Consider the following 17983-nt stretch of genomic DNA (forward strand, 5'->3'; position numbering starts at 1 on the left):
ATGAAAATGCAGAAAATGTCACATCATCAGCTGAAGAGCTCCATGACACAAAATCATCTGCAGAAAGCAGTGCCGCTGAAGATTCTGTTGAAGAAGAAGAAAAAGTTGAAGAAGACGATAATGAATCTCACAATAAGGAACTAGAAGAAGGTGAAACAACTGGCGAGGAATCAGAACAGGCTGAAAATGAAAGGCGGACAGGCGCCGCAACAACAGGAGATGAGATTGAAGAACGTGAAACAGGAGAAGAAGAATCGGGAGAGGCTGAAATGGCAGAGAATGAGATTACTGAAAGTGACGCTGACGAAGAATGTGGAGCAGATGGTGTATCGGCAGGAGAGGAGGATGGAGAGGCCCAAACAGGAAGGGAAGAATGCACCGATAACACAGAAGATGAATCTGCAGATAACACACAGCACCTTACAGACGGAGAAGAAAAAGGTGACATGACTGAAGATCACCGAGAAGATGCTATAACCGAGACAAATGATGAAACAGAAGGGCCTGATGATGTGGTGGAGCTGAAGCCAGTTGAGGAGGAAATATCGGAAAACAATGACGAAAACAAACTAATAATGGAAGATGTAGATGATAATGATGAACAAGGAACAAATTTAACCGAATGTGAATGTATTAACATCCCAAATGAAAGCCATGATAATGACGAAGATGTTGAAGCCTCCGAAAGAGAGGAGGAAACTGAGACAGCCAATGAAGGAAACCAGGGAGATTCAGCTGACGGAGAAGATGAAGCAGAAGAGTATTCAGACGAACCGGAGGAAGAAACTGATTATGAAGAGAAAGATTTTGTTCCAAGCAAAACAGATCAAGATCAAGAGGCAGCTAAAAGAGCAGCTGCGAAAACGACATTAATCCCACTTGATACTTTGATCCAAGTGAATGCAGAATCTGAGGATGGCGCTTATGCTGATGTTGAAGATTCTGAAACTGACACAAACAGCCAAGAAGAAGTTACAAGCCTTGAGGTAAAGGCATTGAAAAATATTTCATCCTAAGTTAACTGGGACTCTGCAAAGGCTTCGGGGACCTGAGTGAGAGTCTGAGGTCATTTTAAGTCATAAAGTCGGGTCTTCTAGAGGAGATCTAACAATAACTGTAAAGTAAATTGATCTTAATTATTCTAATTTCTATCTTGATTTTAAGAACTTGATAAACAAGCACTAAAGAAACACAAGCACTTTGTTCTGGCATTTTGAAATGCCAAGACTGAACACATGTACAGCTGCTGCAATCATGCAGTTGTGTGAAAAAGCAATCATAAAAACTTGAATGTATATATATGTATAGTGTATATGTAGGAGGTTTTAATGCAAAACTAAATGAGACTATTTGAATGCATTATGAGTGTGGTACATATAACCTACTGCAACTCTGAGCCTCAGACAGACCCATGGCACTGATATGCTTTATGGTAGTTGATAGAAACTATAACTGTTAAATTAATTACATAAAAATGTCATACATGTACAAATACTGTAGGTTTGTTTCTTCAAATTACTGCAGTATATTTAAACCATTTTTGCTGCTCAACATTTACAGTATTTGCATATTAAGCAAGTCTCTGAATGTATTTCATCTAATCAAAAGTAATCTTTGAAGATTTAAAAATAATAATATTCAATTTGATTGTTTAACTTACTATATGTGCAGATACAGTACTGTGCACGGCAGTATTTTAGTGCTGGTTTTAAATAGCTAAACTGGATGATGATTAACATCAGTGTAAGCATCTTCACTATCAGGTAACCACGTTATAGCTTTATTTGACTTCTGTATACAAGAAGTAGCAAAAGTCATGGCAAGGTTTTATGTATCATGACAGGCTCTCCTATTGCTCTGTATTTTAGACAATTCAGTGACAAAACAGTGTTTATCAGTAAGACAATAAACTATTCTCTGTGGTACAGAGGTAATTACCTCTGCTGAATGTACTGTACTTATTGTATCTGAAATAAAAAGTACTTTAAAGTAATTTCTTTTATTCTTTTTTAAGAAAATTAAAATTCTAAAAACAAAAATCAACAGGTGACATTGACATGTCACGTCATAAACCGAGGCTTCATACCTCTTTGAGTTAAAGTGTGAAAGAAAAGAAAAATTATATTTTACAAATCACTTATCTGCAACATGATACTGTGCCACTATGCATGTAACATTACTGGGGGAAAATATGTATGTATTGCATTCATACACAGAGTAAATAAGTTAGTCACGGTTTCAGTATTTTAAAAGATCATATTGAACACTACTTTAAATAACACTCAGTCCATTATGGCGAGTGATAAAAAGAATCCCAACCCCATCAAAATCATAATTAGTGAAAATGTTATGCTTACTTAACAGCGCATGTGTGCCACAGGGGGGTTATAAGATACTTGAAAACATAATATGTATGCCACACACAAGTATAATGAATGAGTGCGTGAGACTCTATTGAGAATTCATTCACTCTCCTTCTACTGTGAGTGCTATTAGATAGAGCTGATGGATGTGCCACTTCCATTTGCAGTCTCTTGTGGTCATGTGACATACATAATTGGTGTCACTCTGATTGACTACATAGCACTACAGTGAGGGCCAGGCCACTCCTCTCAAGCTTTTGTATGGACACAGGAACTTGTCATGCAGCCTCTGAAGTCCTTTTATGGCATGTACTACCTGCATGCAGCAGCACTCTTGGGAAGTATGCTTATTTCCTGCCACACCAGTCTTTAATGGAAAAAAAATCAATAGGGTTGTATTAAGCTTAGCTTGGCACAAACCGTGAAGGGTAAATGTCTAACAAAATTAAGGCTCACGAAACTCCAAAACTCCTCCTGTTAGGAAACACGATACCCATCAATACATCTAAGAATCACCTTGTCAGGAAAGAGACTATTAAGGAGCCACTGCTTTTCAACAAAGTTTTCAAACCATGTAAACTCATTGTTTAGTTTTAAGGGCCAACAATTTACTATATGGTTGAATATTACCTGTCTCATCAATATATTCCAAGCAAGGGCAGGCAGCTGCAGGGGCGGGGCTAGAAAGGGGGCACGGGATGGCATCCGCGCCCCCTGAAATATGATTGCCCACCCTGGTGCCCCCCGAATCCATTGGGCTAGAGTGCTGTCAATCTGACAATTGCGATTTCCATTGGATCAGAGTACTGTCACTTGGCTGCCTGTTCTGCCAATCTTCCCAGCCCTTGTCACATGACCAATTCATGTTTCCATGACGACTATCCAAAGATACCATCTTGATACCATGGAACCAGCACTGGACTTGTTTTTGAAACAAGTGGCAGACTGAGCCTATAGAAAATGTGTATTGTATTCGGATATACAATTTGTTTAAAATGAAAACAAGTGAAATTAATTATGAATGTGATGTCTTTTATTTAGCAAAATTGCATTGGGTAGTTACAGTTACAGGCTCAAGATGCTGGATGACCACATTCATGTGAAAGTAGTGATTGTCGGTTGTGAGTGTAATGTGACATTGTGATAAACAGCACTCAGTAAGACCTGTTTTAAAAGTAAATGGTGAAAAAGCCAAGCAGTTTCTTAATGAAATACAAGTATACTATTCCTCTAATCAATATTTATCATTACCTCTTTCTTATAATAATGCTGCTCTAATGTTGACTTGATGAATTCAATCCTCAAATCTGGAAAAGCAGAGTTTTTTTTGAGGAAACACCTGCTCGCTGGCACAGATATATTTCCACGGTAAACACTGGAAGAGTGAGGAACGTCATCCGGAGCACAATAATAAGGGGCTTTCCCGTAGCCATGTTTACTTCAGAGCAATTTGCCTCTTGAACAGCTGCACAGACTTGCTCCCAAATGCAGATGTGTCATTTCAACAAAGAGTGTGACAGGTACTGGGGAAAATTGAGTTTTGCTACTTAAAGGAATACTTTACCCTCAAAATGACCATTTGTATATCAATTACTCAGCGAGTGTTGCCTTGAATTTGTGAAGAAAACAATATTGTTGCATGCCACCACAGTTGATCTAAACATGTCTTAATGTCTGTTAAATCATTGATATAAAAGGGGACAGCCTTTGACAACAGCGAATCATCAAACTCTGCCACAACTTGTACATTCCAACTCGCTTTATACAGTCGCATGCTCAGTACTTCTCAAACACTTAACACGCTAAAACCGTACTATTTTACATCACTTCCACTACTAGCCTAAGAGGCTTGCGCAGGCGCACTGCTCGTCCTTGCGAGTACAGAGGAGTAGTGTGCCTGCACAAGAGGGAGATTGTTTATGCAGAAGTGATGTAAATATTAAGGTTTTAGTGAAATGCATGTGTTTGGTAATGCATGCAACAAACTTTTATTTCTCTGGTTTTTGATTCTCTATCCGCCATGGAGAGACTTTCTTTTTTCTCAAATTCCAGGCAACACTTGCTGAGTAATCGATATACAACTGGTTTTTTGAGTTTTCTTTATAATATCATAGTAACGTACCATATTAAAGTTTACACTAAAATAAGAAAATGAAATCAGTATGTATACATGCACTAAAATGCCTTTACATTACAGTAAACCCCTCAAGTGAGCTTGATATCTGCTGAATAACGGAGGAAAAGCAATAGGAAAGGTGAAGCTCTCCCAAAACTCATACAGCAGAAGTGCCTGTTGAATGCATGGGGGAGTTCAATTGTTCCTTGTTTATTGACAATCACTTTGTCTTTTTAAGGCAAATGCAGGAGCGAGACCTTCTCTCACTCTATGTGTGACAGAGGATAGAAATGGTTCCCACACAGACAGGAAGTCAAAGAGGGGCCTCTTGTGATGTGGAGGGGGATCAAAAGTGAGGAAAGTGTGTCCCTGTGTGTTGATTTGTGTTGATTTGGGTGTTGATGTGTGTGTGTTGATGTGTGTGTGTGTGTGTGTGTGTGTTTGTGCGTGTGCATGCGTGTGTGCGTGTCTAAATCAAAGCTCTGATAAACACTGACTGAGCACTTACTGTGCAGCTTCTAGTAAATATTCAATTTATAATAGTTTTATATAATGAATGTCCAGTTTAACCCCACACTCTCGAACACATAAATCTAAAACATGCACATCAGCACATATTTTCAGTCACATGCAGTGTAAACTCACATTGATGACGGGAATTGAAATGCTCATTGGCAGCATGTATGCTTTTGGCCAGGACCACGTTAGTAAAAGAGACCCACGCTCCCTTTCTTTCCCACCGTTGTTCAGGTTATCCTGTGGGGCCACTTATGACCCTTCTGCAGGCAGGATGCAATGTCTGGGGACTCCAACAGGGCTGTACACAAGCATCCGCCAAGCCCTGGGAAGAAAACAAGGGCTGATGGAAAACCAGGAGAAGGGAGCATAAAGAGAAACAGCAGTTAGCAACCAGGACGCACTCAATGACACTCACCATGCACCTGCAGCCAGTGTGTGTATATATGTGTGTATGTGTGTGCGGTGAAGTGAGGTTGTTCCTTTAGAGAACTACAGCAAAGCACAGTCCCCACACACAGCACAGGTGGTCCAAACAAAAACCTGTGAAGTGTTGCCCGGAGAGTAATATCCCCACGTTGCGTGTTGTATAAAGTCCCCCATAGGAAACAAACACTTCCGGTGCTGTAAGATTTATTGTTCCCAGCACTTATAGGTTACAACAAATTCTGAATGATATCTTCCTCACAAGGTTCTTTGATTCATCCTTAACAACATTTGATAGTCATTTAGCATGCACACCAGAAACAAAAGGGTCATAATTACTGCTAGATAACTCAAGGACATATTGTTTTGTGTTGATTGTTTCCATCACTGAAGAAGAGGGGTGAATTCCCTCTTCAGTGCATTGTGTGGTGAGAATAGGAAAGATCTGGTTAACTGTGCTGTATGGTGTGAAAACCCAAAGCATTGTTATACTTTGATAGATTGACCGCACATCAGCAGCTTGCGTCACCCCCACCACCACCCCACCCCCTCCCAATGCCACAGACTTTGCATCTGTATTCACATCCGCACTGGACAAGCATTACACAAAACAAATCCACAAAGTTCAACACTCTATTGAATCATTTCTATGTACATGTAGGAGTTTGTGTAAGGGTTATCTATTCATAGAAATGGCATACATTTAGGGAAAAGTGTCTTTAAATAGACCTATTGTAGGAGAGTCAGGGTTTAAAACATGACTTTCTACCCCCTCTAGTGTCAACAGTGGGGAACATTAACAAGCAGACCTCAGCCACGGACTGTTTTATGTGTGAATGCAGAATCGGTACATAGACTTTGAATACATTTTACAATTATAATCCAAAGTAGTGTTTATTGCTGATTTATTTGCACAGAAAAAACTAAAAAAACTAAAATCAAGTCATTTGTGTACCAGAGCTTATAAAAGTCCTCCTCAAAAAGCACTAAAAGTAGGGTGGGTGGATCTACAGTATACTGATACTAAGTATTGATACTAAAACCGGAAAGGATCTGTCTTGAACACTCTTTAAAGTGCAAACACCTTTTTCCTCTGCTGCTGTTGAGTTATTTACCATTAAAAACGGTCTTGTGTTTTAAAATGCATTTAACTAAGAAAAAAAAGTAAAAAGAAATACTCCATGCTTCCCAATTTATTTGGGGGTAATAAAAAAGAACGTATGCTGAAGTAGTCTATAAATTATGCCTTCACCTTATAATAGCTGTCCTACATGACAGTACATAAGTTGCTCTAAATGTTAAAAGTATCAGTATCTTTATCGATTTTAGTGATTCTAGTCTCTTACTTTGGATCAAAACAGTTATATATAACTGCAATATACAATCCTATTTATATTATGTTCCAATTTCTGGTCAGAAGGCCAAAGGTAAAAGGCGGGTTGTAATGATTAAGAAAGGAACAAAAAAAAGAACTTTAAACTGTTTAAGTAGAAAAATGTATACTTTGAAGATCTAGAACAATATGAAGAATTAACACTGCAATAATACTGCTGCACCATTAAAAGATTGTGCCAAAACTGTATGAGTTTATAATCAATACTTTTTTAACTTCAATTTTACCTTTAACCTTGCACCGGTATATGAGAATAATATGTCCATTCTTCCCATGAACCATGTTTGTGGATTCTCCAATAATGTTTCTGAATTGGAGGGTTTCAAGACCAGCTCACCCCTCCATCTTGTGGCAAGAATGTGTACTGCTTTACTAAAGTACTGTACACATGCATTGCAGTTTCCTAAACTGCACAGATGAATTGTAGAGATAAACAACACAGCAGCTTAAACCACTAGAGGAACTGAGAAATATATCATGGAAACTATGCTTTCTTTTATTTATAATACCCAGCACTCAACCACACCTATGTATTACTCAATACTAACCACCCATGTAGACACATAGAGCACAAGCCCTTTTCCACTCCAGATCTCATTTAAAATATATATACTAGTTACATATTACACATTTTGAAATTCAACCGTTCGTATTAATTACTAAACTTCCTTCTCTTTGTAATTTGACCTTGGTTGTGCTGTGAGTCTGAAGACTAAAGATGAACTGTATTCATCCACTTCGTTCATTAACCAGTTTTACCAGAATTTTTGATTAAAGTGAACCAATTGAAATTTAATCAGCAGGTGAGGTGATCTTAGTACTGGTTTGTTAGATGATCTGCAGAGGCAAGGAAGGGAATTATGGGACAAAAATAAATAGACAAACTGCTATCTATTTACGGTAAACTCAAAGCATTTCCCCAGGGGAGGCCCTGGTCTTCACTGTGAGAGAGAGAAACAGAAAAGAAAAGAGGAGAGAGAGCAAAAGAGAGAGAGAGACTCTCAGAAACAAAACGAGCCAGTGAGAGTGACACAGTGACGTACAGTTGGTTTTCAATAAGGAAATTGAAGACATATTGCATCTGGAGTACTTTTGAAGACACAAGCCGGGGGACAAGTTCAAGGTATTTATCTGCTTATCACACTGCAGACTGCTAACAGAAGTGCACGTTATATTATGATGGTAAAATGAACAATCATACCAAATAGTGTAAAATGTACAAGTAAAAAGAATGAATTTAATAAACTGTTCTAATGACAAATGAACACTAATAGTTTTACTGGTAGGCCGTAACAATGACAATCATAAGAGAACATTTACAGTAATTATATGGAGACAAAAAATGTACGTTAAAAAATGTAATGTATGTTAACATAGTCTTAATCACACAAGCGGTTACAAACTATCATGACATTATATGTGAAAATACATTTAGGCTAGACAAAGAAAAACACAATGCCTAGTGTGTGTGGAAAATGTGTGCTGGAAGTATCCATAAGGTACAGAAAGGTTGCAAAGATCAGTGAATATAAAGATAATTGTCCTTTAATTTATCACATGAAAACAGATTTATACTTAAGCTAATAAAGTTACATTTAAATATCAATAAAGGTTATAGAAAGTTCCACTTATTGGATATTTTGCAGGCGATAAAAGCTCCACGATTGTCACCATGACAGTTGTTTTCTGAAAGTAAGTTTTATACATGAATTCATGGCAACATTAAAGCATATTTTGGCAAAATTCATGTTACAGCGCTGACACAAATATGCTGACATCAAAAGCCATTTAATGAACAGCAAGCCAAATAATGTGTGACTGCAAGTCCAAGCTCCTACACTCTGAGGTTTTGGTTGTATATAGCACATATTGTTACTGTATGTGTAAGTGTTGCTATTTAAACTTGCTAATTTGCATGTACAAACTTTCATTTCTATGATAAACATGAATTCATTCAGGTTATTTAACTATTAGTATTATTTTTTTTAATTCATCATCTATCTAAAAGTTTTAATATGCACATCAGATAAAACCGTGTCCTCGAAAAGATTTAGAAACAGCTGTAATAATTGCGCCTTAAATAATGCTTTCACATTGACGCAAATAGTTTACTGTAAATGTTTGCATCTGCTTCTTATTTGCTAATTTAAGCTCTTTATTCTTCTCTATTTTTAACTCTGACATGACAATACAGCTGTGTCATAAACTGTACATGCAAATGCTACTACTGTATATGAAGACTACTTCCTCTTATAAGAAGCAATTTGCTTTAGGCGCAATTGTAACCAAGATATAAAACTAAATAGAGTCTCTCCACTGATGATTTAGCTAGTTTTTGAGTGACTTTAATTCCTTTTTCAGCAGTGGGTATGAACTCACAGACCAGGCCCTACAGTGGGAGGAGAGGAGAGTGAAAACAGCTTCAGTAAAGCTCATCTTCTTTATCAGGTGAGAGCACAGAAATGAACATGTTGTAACTATCTCTCTGAGCAGGAACTGGTGGCATTTGATCATGTAAAATGAACTGCACGGCATTATGCAGCATTGTATTGTACTATTACATTGAGTAAATCTTGTTAGTAGAATACAGTATAACTGAAGGGTGTATACATGCAGGATGGGCTGCAGTTGCAGTGGCCAGAAACAAGTAAAAGATGACAAGTACAAAGGAAAACACAACTCTCAGGGCTTCAGCTCGTCAAATCACATAGTAAGTAGACCACTCAAAGGAAAAAAGCTTTATTTTCTTGAACTAAGTACAAAGTATAGTAATTATTTCAAATTATTTGCTAGTGTTTTTCACTGACCTACTACACATTTTGAATATTAAGAAAATATATGTTTGTGTTCTTTAGGCACGAAGTGGAAACACCGATTTGGATAACGGTAATCACTGAACACAACGCATATAAGTGTTAACGCAGTCAACCGCTGCTGTGCAGAGAGACTTCAGTAGCCGTGAGAGGAGGCTACATTTAGCGATTGAAATCTTGTTTGTGTTTCCTCTGGTCTCTTCTGGAGAAACGATGAGATTGGTAACGAAAGAAAGTCGATTTCGTGTCACAGAATCATACAATGTAAAAACTATGCTGTAGGGGAGAGCGGGGTGGAATTGAGCCAGTTTTTGCTCAAGGCATCTTTAAAATGAGAGCATGAAAGTAATGTCTCCAACTAAAATACATATATTTTTCAGGATATAGTATAACCTAGTAGTATATAGTATAACCTGCTTTTTCCTCTCTGATCCAGCTTGCATGATGGTTTTTGTTCTAAATTCAAATGTCACATCATTTCAGTGATAGAATGTAAGAATGCAATGTAGAATTACGGTAAAATAATCCTTTAATAATAATCATTATAACACTTTATTTAAAAAACTACTAAAGTGCAGCCACAATTTAGAAAATAACATACATTTAACATTCTAATTCGTACTGTAACAGCATACTTTTTTCAGTGTAAAATATTGAGAAATTGCTGACATTTTGCTAAAGCTAGCTCTGACTAATGTTACACCAGAGACGGTTTAAAAAGAGCATCTTTGGTTACACCAAGGTTACACTGTCCGCTAGAAGACAAAACTGGAAATCAATTCTTCTTCACCACTTTAAAAACAGCAGTATGGTGTCAGCACAGCAAAACTTGCTGTGTAGGCTACAGTGTTTGAGCGGCAAAGAAGAATTGATTACCGGTTTGGTCTGCTAGCAGAGAGTGTATACCGTTAGTTAGAGCTAACTTAAGCAAATGTCCGTTTAATCCGAGTGACACTACTTTAAAGTAGATTTCAGTAGTAGGCAGTATCGGAGGCATTTCCGATAGCTCTAGGTTAGAGCTAACGTCATGCCTTAAGTTGTAACTTCCTAAAGCACTGACACGTGTGAGATTTTTCCAAACCTGTTTGTAATTGTTAAGACACATGAATAATGACCCCTTGAACATAAAAAATCACTTTGAATGGAACATTTTTTTTTTTATTATACCTTATTCTATGGACCTAGACTGGGTAAACCCAGCCCGATCTGCCAGCGATTTGATTTCGCCCTGCAGCTTAGGTTGGAAACCTGTACGTGTATCTATCCTGCTTCTGTTACAAATCTGCGGGAGCCAATCACAAACTGGCTTATCCACCTGGCACGCTATATAAAAGATTGAGCTTGGTCTGCTGATAGCCAGACTACTATAGACTTCTATTCCTCAAATTCCTTCCTAAAATAAGTAAAATGGATGACTCCTGAAAAATGTATGGTCACCTGACCAATTTTGTCTATGGTTGCCTAGAAACAAGGGTGACTTAACTTACCCACAGGCTCAAACCACCCCGCTCCCCCCTACTTTTGCTTGCGCTATACTTCCACTATATTAACTTTTATGTCCAAAGCAGTCAAACAAAAATACAACAAATAGTTCACATTTGCAATAAATAAAGAAAAAACACTATTTTTATTAGAAGATCACTTTCTTCGAAATAAGTTTTCTTTACTTGTCTTTAGATGATGTTGTGTTTGTGGCACAACATGACTTCAAAGCAGCCAACGACAGAGATCTACCTTTCAAAAAGGGAGACAAACTTCACGTTTTACAGGAGTAAGTAGCCTCGTCCTATACAGCATGTATCCAGCAGTAGTGAAACAAATGACTTCTAACCTGAGGACATGAAAAATGATCTGACATGTTTGTTTGTAGAAACGGAGAATGGTGGGTGGCTAAATTGTTGGCGACTGGACAGGAGGGCTTTATACCATGTAACTATGTAGTCAGAGCAGATACACTGGACATTGAAAAGTAAGAGACAAGTTCATACACTGCGTGGCAGATCAAATGTTATAAACCATTAAACACATATGTATGTATGTTATTAATTAGTTATATAAAGTGAGTATTGTGGTTCTCTCTTGTGCAGATGGTTTTTCAGGGACATGAGTAGGAGAGAGACTGAACGACTGCTTTTAGCCCCCGGAAATAAACCGGGTGCCTTTCTAGTTCGAGAGAGTGAGACCTCTAAAGGTGACTGCTATAATTTTTTTTTGTGATCATGCCACATATCTGAATTTGTTCAAGTATTAAACTCTACATGTAACTGTACGATCTATTTGTTTTCCCCTCAGGGTCCTTCTCACTGTCAGTCAGAGATTGTGTACCAGAACATGGAGATGTGGTAAAACACTACAAGATCCGCTGTCTGGACAAAGGTGGCTACTACATCTCCCCCTCCAACGCGTTCCCATCCCTACAGGAACTGGTCAAATACTACACCCGTAAGTAATGAAACGGAACGCATTTTATCAATTTACAAAACTTTGATCAAATTCTGCTTCATTTTGAAAAGTAGGTCTGCAAATATGTTTTGAAATGGTTCCTAATCAGTAAATAAAAAACATACATCATGTGTTGATATGCATTCAGATTTGATTCACTGCTGTGAAGTTTAAGACATCTGCACTGACTTTGAATTGAATGAGGAAGTTAGACCCTTGTGAAGGGTTGCGCATTTCCTGTGTAAGAGATGTGATAGTCATTCCACTCCTGTGACTAAACCACAAGATAGGAAGGCCAAACCTCTAGAATGGCTGCCAATGCACAGCAACGTATAAGAAAAAGAAGTACTGACAAACAAGCGTTTAAGATTATTCAAGGAAACAAGAGCTCATCAGACTGTTTCAGTAACTAAATTTAGCACAACAGCAAAGAAAAAATTAAATATTGTTTATTACATCTGCAAGTTTCATCTTTGGGTTCAGGTACAGCAGACGGGTTGTGTCAGCGGCTGTATGCCCCCTGTAAGGCTAAGGCACCCGAGCAGCAGTGGGCACAAGACGAATGGGAGATTCCCAGAGACACCCTGAAAATGGTGAAGAAGCTGGGGGCCGGGCAGTTTGGAGAAGTGTGGATGGGTGAGAGAAAGCTTACAATTCATCCTGGGAACATTTTATAAGTCAAGGCGGTAGAGTACAGTGAGGTAAGCGCCCCTTTTTAATTCCCACTGCAGGTTATTATAAGAACACCCAGAAGGTTGCTATTAAGACCCTAAAGGAGGGAACGATGGAGCCTGAGGCCTTCCTGCAAGAGGCCAACCTGATGAAGCAGCTGCAGCATGAACGACTGGTGCGCCTCCATGCTGTGGTCACTATTGAGCCCATTCTTATTGTCACTGAATTCATGATCAATGGTAAGACAACGAATAAGAGAGGAGATCTGTGATGATTGGGCTACAATACATTACTGATTAATCTGGCAATTATTTTCTTAATTTATTGTTTGGTCTAAAAATTGTCTACTTCTTTTAATGTCGGAAGTGACATCTTCAAATGTCTCATTTTGTCAACAAAAAAAAAAAAAAAAAAAAAAAAAAAAAAAAAAAAAAAAAAAAAAAAAAAAAAAAAAAAAAAAAAAAAAAAAAAAAAAAAAAAAAAAAAAAAAAAAAAATTAAAAAAAAAAAAAAAAAAAAAAAAAAAAAAAAAAAAAAAAAAAAAAAAAAAAATAATAATTTTTTTTAAAAAAAAAAAAAAAAATAAATAAAAAAAAAAAAAAAAAAAAAAAAAAAAAAAAAAAAAAAAAAAAAAAAAAAAAAAAAAAAAAAAAAAAAAAAAAAAAAAAAAAAAAAAAAAAAAAAAAAAAAAAAAAACCCACAAAAAAAAAAAAAAATTAATTTTTTTTTTTTATAATATTATTTTTTTTTTTTTTTTATTAATTTTTTAATAATTTTTTTTTTAAAAAAAAAAAAATTAATTAAAAACTATAGACTTAATAATAACCTGAGAGCTCCATCAACTAAAATATAACACCAAATGTTTTCACAAATATATTTGTTGCGCGGTTGTTGTATTGAATTGTATTGAGCAGGTGTTTGCGTTCATGTACTGTATATAAAAGCAATAGTTGTACCCTTATCACTTAGTATCATGCAACACTAAAATGGCAACAGCATCATGAACATTTGGTTGCTTCCAGTAAAAGACACCACAATATGACTGTTTACCCTGTTTAATTGTGAGAAGTTTCTACGAAACAGCAATTTGTTTTTGAATCATTGTAATTATTATCTTTCATTTGTTATGACGATGGAGTTATCCTTCTCCTTTTCTCATTTGCAGGGTGTCTTCTGGACTATCTGAAGTCAGACAAAGGGAAAGAGCTAAAGCTACATAAGCTGATAGACATGTCAGCGCAGGTTGGAAACCTTTAATTGTAACTGCACAATGATCTCTGTGATCATGATCTATGTGAATGTGCAGAGTTATATCTTGTATGTGACCTTTTCATCACATTGCTAACCCCCACCTCTCAAAGATCTAATTAAAGCTTTTTCTCAGAAATTTTGAGAAGTACAGACATTTATTTTCCACTGTGCTTCCCATTTCTTATAATGCTACTTTTGTTTACCATACTATAACATTCACAGATGCTTTGCCTTTTCTGACAAAAACACTAGGCTTCTCAACGACCTCAAAGTCTATTTATACACACAAGCTGCTCTGTGTCACGTCTAGTATATGTGCTTTGACACCAGCTATGATGGGTATACACGTCGAAACTGTTACCAGTAGCTGTGTAGTTTCTGTGGTGGGTTTTTGGCTCGCCTGGCTTGAAAGCCTCACCCTACGTCAATTATTAACATCCGGACAGGAAACCATGTTATTTTTCCATTTACAGTGAGCTCCCTCAGAACTCTTTTGCCCCTCCAAAAAAGCATTTTGACTTCCTGAGAGTTGGCACATCCTGTTAAACCCACTTTGCTGCTATTATCATACACGCAAACACAAGTATTCACACATAGGCCTACATGTACCTGCACGATTGCATGTGCTCAACTGAGACTACTGTAAAAACTGACCAGACGAACCAGACACGTGCAGTACGTCTACAAAATCTCCATTTATTCTATGGGTTCATTGTGCTGTGAAACATACCTTTCAACTGCAATCAACTGTCCTATTTCTTGAGACAAATGAATGCTTCATTTTCTGACTCTGCATTTAAACTGATAATTCTCTTAGGAAGGGTTTTGCAATATGCCTGTCTTTCTCTCTATACCACAGATAGCTGAAGGCATGGCATACATTGAGAAGAAGAACTACATCCACCGAGATGTGCGTGCAGCCAACATTTTGGTCAGCGACAGCCTGCACTGCAAGATAGCAGATTTTGGCCTGGCCAGGATCATCGAGTCAGAATACACAGCTCAAGAAGGTGTAGTATGTGCAGTGTTTTCCCACATTGGACAATAAATGCATCCAGGGCCGTAGCCAAGATTTTTAGAAACACTAAGGTCATAAGTTCAAGTCAACCAATGCACCCCCCCCACCCTACCCTACCCTATTAACTAGACACCAAAAAGGTTTCTACATTTCCTTTTAATTATTTGTATTTTTTATATTGTATCTTGAGTTGACTATTCATTTTATTTTTCTGTAAGGTTTACAGCAACATGAAGGTTTAAATTACATAACATTCATTTGGCAGACGTTTAAATTAGTGTATTCAAACTGAAATGTAACAAGAAATGTATGCAGGAAGTACAACACACGCTTTGTCGCAAGTGCCTTTTTTTCTTTTAAGATGGAAGAGCTAGTGTGGCATTCAGAACTGTAATGCTGTTTTTTCCTCATTTCTCTGAAAATACTACAATTAACCCAAACACCCAACATGTGTAATTTGTCATTGTAGAATGTTAAGTCTCCCCATGTTGCTAAAACCCCCAAGTTCCCGGAAGAAATACATCAGTGTCCTCAATGGTGGCTGTGACCCTGAATGCATCATTCAAATCCTTAAATTAGATGCACATTATCTCAACTAATTTGCTGATAACATGCTATGGTTATGCGATCATCTGTCCTATGCTATAGTGTAGAGGCCCAGCAGTGGGCGATGGGTGGATCACAGTAAATGTAATTTTGCATTGTGATAGCAATATAATTTGTGATGTGGTAAATATTTGAGAAATTCAATTGAGAAATCTTTTTTAGGCATAATGCTGATGGAATGTTCATTTTTGACTAATCCAGTGATTTAAATACTACCATTTGAAGTCACTGTTCCATTATTAATGTGACTATTATCGCCACTGTTCATCGCATCCCCAACCGGCACCGTCAGACACCGCCTACCAAGAGCCTGGGTCTGTCTGAGGTTTCTTCCCAAGAGGGAGTTTTTCCTCGCCACTATCGCACTGGTCGCACTGCTTGAATTGAATTGAATTGAATTAAATACCAAACAAATGTATCACACTGATGCAAAAATACCCTCAATATAATATTTGCAATCATTGCCAGAAAAGGACAAATAAAAGCAAAGATATTAAAGAGACTGCCACCTCTGTATAAATGCTACAGTTATATCTCTAACGGTAATCTCATCTCAGGGTACATGTCGTCATATCGCCCCACATTAAAGGGGAAAAAACACATGTTGAAACACCTACATATTCTACATACAGTTATCAGCCAGTAATACAATTTCCCCACTTTTTTTCACCCTCTCTCTGAAAACTAGGCGCTAAATTTCCCATCAAATGGACGGCTCCAGAGGCCATCAATTATGGCACATTCAGCATCAAATCGGATGTGTGGTCCTTTGGGATCCTCCTCACAGAGATAATCACCTATGGTAGAATACCATACCCAGGTACGAAAGTGAGAAATGCATTTTAAAAAAGAGAGAGAAATATTTACTAATGTACAAATTACTTTTTATGATATTGTTCAGAATGCAAATGTTGCATTGTTACTTTGTAGCTAAGTAAATTGCACAATATGATGACTAAAATATATTAAAAGCTCACACTGCCTGCATTTTCTTTTTCTTAATCAGGGATGACCAACCCAGAGGTGATCAGGTGCCTGGACAAGTTGTACAGGATGCCGTGTCCGGACGGCTGTCCCACGGAACTCTATGACATTATGAGTATGTGCTGGAAGCAGAGGCCTGAGGACCGGCCGACTTTTGAATTTCTGCAAAACACTCTCAACGACTTCTTTATCGCCACAGAGGGACAATATGAGATGCAGCCGTGATTAAAGAAAATGTTTCCTGTTGATAAGCAGAAGACAGCAAGATGTCCTAAAGAGAGAAATGAGACTTGAATGGATAGAGGATGAGGACCAACTAGACATCTTTTTTTTTATTTTAACTGATACAATCTTTTTTTTTTTAAACATTTCAAATGGACACATTTCTTTTACACCTACCTTCTAAGTGAATGTAAAAGCTAGTCATGGCTTCTTCTGTCTCTAGCAGCTAAGAGTGTCTGAAACATGTTAAAGTCAGAAAAGAAAGGAAATGTTTTATTATATCGACTGTACTTCTGCTTTTGATGGCTTCCATTCTTGCCATGGAGTATAAGGAGACATTATTAGGACTGATATATGATGGTTAAAAGAAGGAATATGGAAATACAAATACAGTACATGATGTATTAAAGGCCTTTGGAGCCGAGGAAGTTGGCACAGGTAAACTTACAGATGAAACATTTGCATGGTGCAGATACGAGCAGCCTGAGATTACATGCACAATACTTTGCACTTTTTTTAATTTTATTCCTTAAGTTGTTCATACATAAAAAAGAAAGGGGCTTTCTAAAGATAATTAATACTTGGATACATGTTTTTGTAAATAAAAATATTTACATTATTTAGAACGTTTGGTTTGTTCTTGTATTTTCTTTGACTTGGTTTATTTAAAGTGCCATAAAACATTCTCCACAGGTATTTTAAATCAAGTTTATAGTGGCTACAATCACTTTTTACTGACTGACCTACTCTATCATGCACTGAGTATGCTTAACATAAAACTTTAAAGGAGAGAAATGTTTAAAGGTTTTTATTTTTTTAAATGTCACATTTAAAAGACGATGGCACTCGGAACAAGGCTTTGCATAAAAGGATTTCCAATATAAACATAATAATCACACATAAACATTAAGTTATAAAGTCTGGAATTTTAATTTGAGTTTGAATCATGTTAAAACATTGGTGCATGGAGGAGAATGCAACAGTGATGAGTGATAACAACTCAAAGGTAAAACACTAACTTTATGACATGTGTGAGAGACTAGAGTTGCCTACAGGAAGCCTTTAAAAGTAACTGACTCTCCTAAATTACCGCAGTTATGATCCTCTAGCTAAACCATCCCTTGGGGGCCCAGACAGTATCTTAAAGATAAGAGAGTGGAAT

General features: G+C 37.1%; 1 protein-coding gene across 1 annotated transcript; it reads left to right on the plus strand.

Moving 5' to 3' along the window:
• Window positions 1-7565: 7565 nt before the first annotated feature.
• On the plus strand, window positions 7566-17447 carry blk (BLK proto-oncogene, Src family tyrosine kinase). The gene is made up of 14 exons (XM_039782801.1): window positions 7566-7937; window positions 9176-9262; window positions 9431-9524; window positions 9670-9700; window positions 11305-11398; window positions 11498-11596; window positions 11715-11818; window positions 11920-12069; window positions 12553-12705; window positions 12801-12980; window positions 13906-13982; window positions 14851-15001; window positions 16304-16435; window positions 16622-17447. The coding sequence occupies exons 3-14, from the start codon at window positions 9432-9434 to the stop codon at window positions 16822-16824; spliced, it is 1467 nt and encodes a 488-aa protein (XP_039638735.1). The 5' UTR covers window positions 7566-7937; window positions 9176-9262; window position 9431; the 3' UTR covers window positions 16825-17447.
• Window positions 17448-17983: the final 536 nt, after the last annotated feature.

The sequence above is a fragment of the Perca fluviatilis genome, chromosome 18 (assembly GCF_010015445.1).
Source record: "Perca fluviatilis chromosome 18, GENO_Pfluv_1.0, whole genome shotgun sequence".
Classification (NCBI taxonomy): domain Eukaryota; kingdom Metazoa; phylum Chordata; class Actinopteri; order Perciformes; family Percidae; genus Perca; species Perca fluviatilis.